At 37.6% G+C, this 8,948-nt stretch overlaps 1 protein-coding gene across 1 annotated transcript; it reads right to left on the minus strand.

The window, feature by feature from the left end:
• Positions 1 to 2,852: 2,852 nt before the first annotated feature.
• On the minus strand, positions 2,853 to 8,732 carry mier3b (mesoderm induction early response 1, family member 3 b). Its single transcript, XM_069699537.1, has 13 exons — positions 8,685 to 8,732; positions 7,777 to 7,801; positions 7,363 to 7,508; positions 6,557 to 6,679; positions 6,250 to 6,373; positions 5,918 to 5,991; positions 5,718 to 5,790; positions 5,432 to 5,580; positions 5,115 to 5,196; positions 4,150 to 4,241; positions 3,921 to 4,048; positions 3,622 to 3,776; positions 2,853 to 3,456 (listed from the first exon to the last, which is right to left on the minus strand). The coding sequence occupies exons 1-13, from the start codon at positions 8,691 to 8,693 to the stop codon at positions 2,981 to 2,983; spliced, it is 1,656 nt and encodes a 551-aa protein (XP_069555638.1). The 5' UTR covers positions 8,694 to 8,732; the 3' UTR covers positions 2,853 to 2,980.
• Positions 8,733 to 8,948: the final 216 nt, after the last annotated feature.

Consider the following 8,948-nt stretch of genomic DNA (forward strand, 5'->3'; position numbering starts at 1 on the left):
GTGCCTCCGAGTCTTCAGTTTTTAAGTCCAACAGCTGCTTAAAACATCTGAACTGTCAGTTGAAAGCCCCAGAACAAGCAAATGAACCTGAACACTTGAGGTGTTTTTGTCTGTTGTTGTTTACAAGGTAAAGAATGATTTTTCTTCAGCGATATCATAATTTGGTTACCTGCAAAAATGCTAACTATTAGTACAATTGTCTTTTTTATGTGGTGATAAAGAACATGCGGTCTTCTCCGAACCTTTTCCAGAGCTTTATTTCTGGATCTGTACACAAGGTATTAAAGTACAACAGAAAATACAAAATAATGTTTAACAAAAGGAAAAAAAAAACTCAATGTTTATGTACAATTCTTATAAACAATAAAGATAGCTTCTTGAACATTTCTCATAGTGAAGTTTTTGATTGTCTATATTTCTGGATATACATTTTTAAGTTTTGTAGGTTTTTTTTTATTCACAAAGGTGTTTTTGTTTTCATCAAAGGACTCGAGTTTTCTTTTTCAAAACCACAACTGCTATATCTTTTTTTTTTTTTTTTCCTTTTTAAAACTTCAAAACACAATACAAAATATAAAATAAATTTGTTTAGTGCTTGCTTGCACACACAAGTCTCATACCAGAGATATCAATAAAATATCACATTTTCGAGAGTTCACAGGGAGGTGAAAAACCTACTTCTACTACTTAATGGCCTTTACATTCTGACAGTTTTTCTGAGTCTTTGTACAAACCACAGGTAAAATAAATATCACTGCACTGCTAAAGCTAGAAGAGCTTGGAGGACCTACTGCATTATGCACATTGCATTAAAAGAGAAACTAGCTCTCCACATACTTAGAGCAGCAGCCATCCCTTTACCATCAAGACAAATATAGACAACATGGAAAAATATTATTATTATTTTTTTTTTTTAAGGAAAGAAAGATGAGTGTCTTTTACACATGGCTGCAAGTTTCGAATGCAAAATTGCAACATTGAGTTAATATCAATACGTCTTCTGGTAAAGCCGTTTTCAGTGGTACAACTTGAGAAAACAGGCACAGCTGGCATGCGTGGTTTCAGCTGTGGCCTGGTGTCTGGGTGACTTTCCAAAGAGAGAGAGGGAAAAAAAAATAAAAAAAAATAAAAATAAAAACACCAAGTAAACCGGTAAAATGCAAAACCCAAAAATTATCTGTACATATCTACAAATTATTGCCTTTCTGACAAGGAATCGAATTAAAACCTTTGTATCAACACAGATTCACAAGTGTAAGAGGTCAGTTAATAAACTTTTTAAAGGCTATTTGCTAATTATTTACATGAAATGCAGATGTGAATATCCTCTCTGATGCTGGGCTTAGAAAATGAATCACTTGCTCAAACTTAAAAAGACGGTTAGTAATCGGCATGAATCCTGTCTGCACACACACAATGGTGAAATACGAGCTCTATGGACATGACACGCATGATGTACCCCTGAAAGAAAAAAAACAACTAAATATTCATAGCACAATGCATAGATAAATTAAGTAAACACTACTACTGCATCCAATCGACTGACGCTGACCCGCTAAGCGTTTCACAATTATGGACTTCTGTCGAGGGAAAGCGGCTCCATATCTGCTACCAGACTCCGAGAAATTTTCGACCAGATTTCAAAAGGCATCTCTAGTCAGTACAGGCTAGACCGAGGTTTAGTACAAAATCAGAGAGGCTTTAAATAAAGATATAATACTGCTAGCGGGTTAACCCAAGCTTGCTAGTGGTCTGAAAAATGGCGCTACTTGATTTTAGTAACAGATTCTAACATTTTGACTATAACAAAGGACAAACACAGCTAAACTTGGTTAAGAGTAGCATGAGGAAAAAAAAACAAAAAAAACATGTGAGGTTAAGGTAAAACTATATGCAATAAATACATATGTTACTGTGTCTATGTTTAAATGGCTATTAACCCAACCAAAATCTTTGCATTGCAATATTGCCATTATGGTTTGCTGATATCCTCCAAGAAAGAAGAAGTAAAACAAGGTGACTGCCATCATTTTTAACTCTGCACAGGTACTCTTCTTCACCTGCTTAAAAATGGAATAGAAAAACTATGAATCAAGGCCTGTAATTTGGGTTTGACTACAAGGGATGAAAAGACATTCACACGCTCCAGTTTGGCCACTTTGAACAGAAGTAAACAAGCAGACAAACTCCGAACAAGCTTCCACAGGAGAAAAGGAAAAAAAAAAAAGGAAAGAAAACCAAACGGGAGGGCCTTAGCAGCTAATCTCCATGCTAGTGTTGCTCTTCAAATAATAAATAATATGTACCCAGGTATATTTGGGAACAAATAAAAAAAAAATCTACACCAGTCTGGTTAATGAAAAGTACCTGTAAACCAAACACTTCAAAAAAATAATAATAATAAAAAAAAAAATTTAAAAAAAATTGTTTAAAAAAAAAAAAAAAAAGTACCACTTCAAACAACAAAGGCAATTAAATGCTAACACTAAGGGCAGAAAAACTAAGCCAATTTTTGGCAGCTGAAAAGAATGGCAGGATAACATAGTGTAGCTCTGAAGATGTTGTGTGTAGACGTGAGGGAGGAAGATACACAACTCTCCTACCGCAGCCTCTGGGCCCCACTGTACATGGACGTTACGCATCTCAAGACCGCAGAACAAAAATAAAATAAATGGCTATATAAACTCTTGAGAGAAATCAAGATTTTAGTTCTATATGATAGACATCACTGATGTCATATTACACAAAAAAATGAAAACAAAAAGTATATTCATATACATATAGATATATATATAGATAGATATCTATATCTAGATACATATAGATATATATAAATATAAATATATATATATATCTAGATACATATAGATATATATATAATAGAATTTAAACAAATTGGATTTTCCAGTGAGGTCAGTCTTATTTACAAGCAGGAAAAAGGGTTTCAAAAGGGAAGAACAGGGGAAGAAGATGAGGAAGATCACTCTGACTGAAGTGCTGCAGTGTGCTGTGTGTGGTGCCGTGCATGTGCTCCCAGAAACCCGTTGGGCTCCCCGCTGCCGGCCAAGCTCCCAAAGTCTGTGACGGACACGGCCATTTTGGCGCCGGTGATTCGGTGGTGATGCGTCGTCGTCCGCCGCGCTTCAAAGTCCACGCCGAGGTTACCGACCGACACGTCGTTGATAAAGGAGTCAGGCAGCGCCATCTTGAGTCTCTTGGAGGGCCGCTCGCAGTCCTTATTGACGCACACGCCTCCTAGCTGTCCCAGGTCCGAGTGGTAGAAACCGGCGTCGAGCATGTTGAGGCAGTCGGGGTCTGCGCCGTTCGAAGGGAACCCAAGGGACTCGTCGTGGCTCAGGGATCCGCGGTGAAGACTTTCCAATGGAGGGAAGCTGTAGGAGTCCAGGCAACTAACCTCTGCAGGGCTGCATACTGTGGCTACGCTGTTGCTCAAAGCTGCAAGAAGAGAGGACACTCGGTGAACACTGAATCACTGGAAGTAGTAAGAGAATGAGGTCAAGAAATATGTCGAGCGAGAGGGAAACCAGGACGTAGCATTAAAATACTGAATACTAAAGCTGTATTAAGTGATGTTCGAGAATACTTCCATCCAATACCAACCTGTGAGGTCGCTGGCAGTGATGGAGTTGAGCAGGCTGAGCTGCTGTTCTGTGGTGGTCTCCAGCCTCCCTCCTCCGCCAGCTCCTGAACACACAGAGGAGGAACTGTCCACTGCTAGTCCCTCTGCTTCGTCCACCAGCCTGTCCATCAGGTCACTGGATACAAAAGAAACAGGTCAGTGGGTTTGTTTTTCCCCCTCCAAAGTTATGTGCACTTTTTCAAACGTTCTCGTGTTAAAACATCAGCAGAAACATCAAACAATCCAAACGGATGTACTTTGCAATTTTTCTGTCACTCACGTCACGCCGGGATAGCTGCTGTACTTTTTCTTCCCAAACCGATTCTGCTGCACGAAGAAGTCAAAGCGCTCCGATTTTTTCCACATGTAATAAAACGCCACACATTCTGCTACTGTTCGCGTTGAGACCTGAAAGAAAAACAATCGTCATTTAGAGGAAAACGTTTTGTGTTTTTTTTTTTAAAATATATCTTTTAAAGTTGTGGAAGAAATCATGAAATCAGACTCACTTTGTGTTTCTGTATGAGGTGGAAGTTCTTGTCGTACATCTGTAGAGCGTGTTCAAAGTTCTTACATTCCTCTTCTGACCACGGTGATTTTTCTGAAATGAAACCAAAAACCATTCCGATTTTGATGTTGCACAGGCAAGTGATCCATTTGTAGACAAAAGGAAACCCCACAGAGAAAATTCAGTTGAACTGAATCAGTCTATCGAAAGGTTGAAAAGTCTGTCAATAAACGACTCAAACAAGAGCTGAAATGATTAGTTGATTGACAGAAAATGAATTACCATCTATTTTGGTAATCGAATAATCATTTTGAGTCATTTTTTTTAAATGAAAATTTGCCAAAAATTCTCCGATTCCAGCTTCTTAAAATGTGACCATTTCATTTCGTTCCTCCATGACAATAGACTGAGCATATTTTGGTTGAGGACTGATCATTGGAACAAAACGAGACATTTTAAGCTGCAACTTCGGCTCTGAAAAACACTGGTCAACATTTTTTTTTTTTTTTTACCATTTTCGGATTTCTGACAACAGCTAAACAACTTGTGGAGAAAATAATCAACAGATTATTTGGTAATAAAAATTATAATTTGTTGCACCCCACCTTCAAGACGAGAAGTGAAATGACATTATCAAATATAAAAATATTTTTCAGGTTTACATCAATATACATCAAAAGGACAGAATCAAAAGGTTTTTGAAGTATAATAAAAAATGCTTTCTACTACAACCAAAAAAGTTATCTGTCTTCCTCCAAAAATATTTAAATACTGATACCACAGACGGAAAATGTAGTTTGATGTAATCTGATAGAATCAGCAATTTGGATTCAAACTTTTGCAGCTGCAACATTTAAGTTTTCTCACAATAATGCTGGCAGCAAACAAAGTCAGAACTGCTATCAACATATAATAAAAAACGACAGTTTCCTGTGGTAGAAATGTGGAATCCATCACTTTGCTTACCTTTTGAAGACTTTACATGACTGCAATACCTCTCTAGTGCTTCGCGGGTGTTGTAGTTGCATTTGACAAGCTCATGCAAAGCCTGGATTGGAAGAGTGGAATGGTCAACACTACAATATTGTCCAAAATGCATCAAATGTACATCAGACGCATAAATCCAAAAGAAATCAGGAATAATCTGAAGAATTCAAAGCCCAATTGCTTCAGGAGGTTATGAATAACAGTTTCTAAAAAATAAAATATTGGTAATGCTGCTAATGCCACATTCAACATTGTATTCCAACATGAAAGGCTTGATTAATAAAGACATGACTAACCTGCTCATTGTCTCGAACATGCATCCCCGGTTTGTCGCATCCTGTCTTTTCATTTGTTGTCCGTGACAATACGTCAGACAGGAAACCTCTCACCTTGTTTTCTGACAATGTACCTGGGCTCCATAATAACTCATCTTCATCCTCATACACTATACAACAAAGTACATGACGGGGAGATTAGTCATCTTGTGCACATTATCTAGTCTCGATTGAATGGATAGCAAAACTGTAAAGCAGCAACACTGAAGAATACATTCAGCATGAAAACAAAAAAAGCAGTCGTCACCTTTCTCCCCATCTTTGTAGTGACAGAGGCACGAAGGAACATCTGCTTGGTACTGTGTTCCCACCATTATTTCCTAATACAAAAATCAAACAAAAGAAAACACATAGTACATTTAAATCCAAGAGCAAAGTAGCACTGATTAAACCTAAGACATAATGAAAACTCTTTATCTACGTTTCAAAACCAAATGTGTCCTTTACCTTCCTGGAGTCCTCAGGGCTTGGGCCATCTTCATCACACTCTGACTCTTTATCACCGTCAGAGATAGCGTTGGCTGAAAATAATAAAACAAATACAACTTAAATGAATTTCAGTTGCACCTGCTGGATGAGTTGTGGACTGTTTTAACAAAAACAAAACAAAAATTCATTAGTTGCAGTCCAAATTTCTTTGGACTTGAAAGTTAATTTATTTCAAATAGTGCATGGTATAGTATGGCACTAAATGAGAAGCATTAATCCAACAAAGTTACATTTTTAAAAAAATTTTTTAAAAAAGGACTGTTTTATAGCAATTGCAACCTTTCACTTACATCGAAGTGTTCTTGGGAAGAAATCAGTGGCCTCATGCGAGGTGACTGAAGGTGTCAGATCATCAGCTGAGGATTGGGTCTCCTCCTCGTAATCCCCAGACAGCAGGTCTTTTGCTATTTCCTCCTACAAAAAAAAAAAAAAAAAATAATATCCAAACCAAAGGAGCTCAATAGAGTACCCATTTTACCTATATAAACATTATATATACACACATTAATTAAGTTGACTTCTAATTGTGTTTCATAATTCATTAATACATTTTATAAACCTATTCATTAACTCTTTAACTACCACGGAGGCACTTACCTTATCCAAAGTCATGTCAGGCAGCTCATCAGTCAGGTCTCCAGAGGAGCTGTCTATACTGGAGCCTGCTGAGGCCTCATAGCGATAGATGGCCAACAGTTCTTCCAAAGGCATGTTCCCTTCCTGGACAGGAAAAAAAATGTGGAAAGGCAGAATGTATGATGCACATTGTTTTCGTTGTACCCGAATTACATCATGACGTCTAGGTAGGAAAACCTTGCATATTACACTTAATCAGTGTTTCATGAGGGTGTCAAAACATCATAAAAGTCTTTTTTTTTTTGAGTAAAAGTGACTGTCCTTTTTTCAAAATAAAACCAAATCATACAGTTAAAATACAATTTGTGAACAGCATTCCCATTGTCACAAAGAGACGTGAACAGAATGCATCTGTACACAAACTAGGTTGACCTAATAATTGGAACACATGAAGCCGTGACGCAAACAGCTTCACCTCATCATCACCGAGTTCGCATCAGCAATCTTTAGAGTGTTATAAAACCAACAAAACACCTTAAATGCGCATTACTACGGCATTAAGCAGGAACAAGAGCTCTGGTTCCCATATTAAGAATACGTAAACATGTTTTATACTCATCAGTTAATTCAGTAATTCTCAATGAGTCTTTTGCAAGTTACAGCAAATTACAGATACACAAGATCATAATAATTTAAAATCATCCACTCCAAGCAGCCGCCCCTCACAATAGTCAAAGCAGATTTGGTTATTTAAAATCACCGCACTTATTACATCTGCACAGATTTTGGACGTTTAAAAAAAAAAAAAAAAAAAAAGAATTGTTTACCTTTTCCAGGTCTGCAATTTCAGAGCCGAAATTTCTGCCGCCTTCCAGAGACTCTTCCTCCTCTAGAGTCCTCTCATCATCATACTCATGAACTAACATTTCTGCTGTTGGGTCAAAGTCATGGTCTTCTGATGATAAAGAGCCAACTGCATAATAGAAATAGAGAGGAAAAATGTGTTATTGCACATCCTGTGGAAATTAAACATTTCTCTACTAAAAAAAAAACACACAAAAAAAACCACACGTTACTTGATGGCAAGTAGAAAAGCAATTTCCAAACTATCTCCTCTAACAAATTGGGGGGGGGGGGGAAATCATATTTCATCTTCATGTTTTTGATTCGCAAATGTATTTCTTAAATGTGAAGATAACGTTTAAGTACAACATAAACTGCAGATACTAATAATGTATTACCTGGACTTGAACTCCCTAGGGAAGCCTGAAACAGAAAAAGAAAAAAACAAAAACAAAGTAGAAATTAGTGTAATTGTTAAAACATGGGCTCAATTATCATTTGACTTCGAACATTAATCCCAGCGTAGTTAAAAAAAAATAAAAATAAAAAAGACATTATCGGGCTGTAATATGATCAGTGAGGCAGGAAAGCTGCATTTGCCGCTAACATTACCTGACATAGATAGGAGGCTCTAACAACTAGCTCCGCTGCACACCGAGGACAGATGTGAGCACATTTTTTTTGTTTGTTTTTGTTTTGAACACTGGATTTGAGATGTTTCCGTGTCGACCGAAGAAAAAAAATAAATAAAAATAAAGCCGAATATATCGGGGAAGCCAATACGACTCATGCAGAGTCGGCTAGCCCGGCGAGCTAACCCCTGAGCCTGATGTTAACGTTATGCCATCGAAAAATGTAAACACTAAAAAAAAAAAATTAAAAAAAAAACAACATTTCGTATACGCGCTACCGGGAATCGATAAGGCTCAGATCATCTTGGATGGAAAAGGTGCCACTAATTTAGCCAATGATTAATTTTTTTTTTCCCATTCATCGTGAACCCAATCAGATCTGTTATATCCTTTAACCAGCAGGCTAACGTTGAATTTACGGATCAATTTACACAGCTGCTCCACCGAAAGCAGCTGAGAGAGCGAAGGCGCAGAGGCCTCGTAGTGAAGGATCAGTCCAAACATCCAGGCATATTTTAGAGCGATAAAAATGACAATTATCGCACAAAACACGCCGTGCAGAAGGCAAAAAACACCGTCTCTTCAATCGATAACGTAGAAATGAAAAATACAACACAGAAATTTTAAAAATATCGATTAAAGATCGATTGCTTCTCCCCTGTTTTCCCTCTTACCTCCGCCATATTGGTACCTTTAGCTAATGGGCTCGTTCTAGCGCAGTACCCGGATCAGCGCTCTGAGCCAATCAGCGATCCAGGTGACCGTCCGGGTCGTGACGCCGTTCAAACCAGCCACAGATCGAGACTAACGGGATTCATTTATGAACAGTGAATCTACGGCACGAAAAATTAAAGATACACATATATATATATATAAATATATATATATATATCTGCCGTAATGCTAAACACAAAGTCACTTTGTTCGAACATTCCTAG

The sequence above is a fragment of the Brachyistius frenatus genome, unplaced genomic scaffold (genome assembly GCF_029030835.1).
Source record: "Brachyistius frenatus isolate BFR_SWC_R1_liver_20210118 unplaced genomic scaffold, ASM2903083v1 Contig_30, whole genome shotgun sequence".
NCBI lineage: Eukaryota > Metazoa > Chordata > Actinopteri > Embiotocidae > Brachyistius > Brachyistius frenatus.

What these genes read in the sequence shown, in the direction of transcription:
- mier3b (XM_069699537.1), bottom strand. An exon ending in CTGACATGACTTTGGATAAG is followed by an intron (nt 6,374 to 6,556) that starts GTAAGTGCCTCC and finishes TTTTTTTTGTAG; the next exon opens with GAGGAAATAGCAAAAGACCT. An exon ending in CTACAAAGATGGGGAGAAAG is followed by an intron (nt 5,581 to 5,717) that starts GTGACGACTGCT and finishes TTTGTTGTATAG; the next exon opens with TGTATGAGGATGAAGATGAG.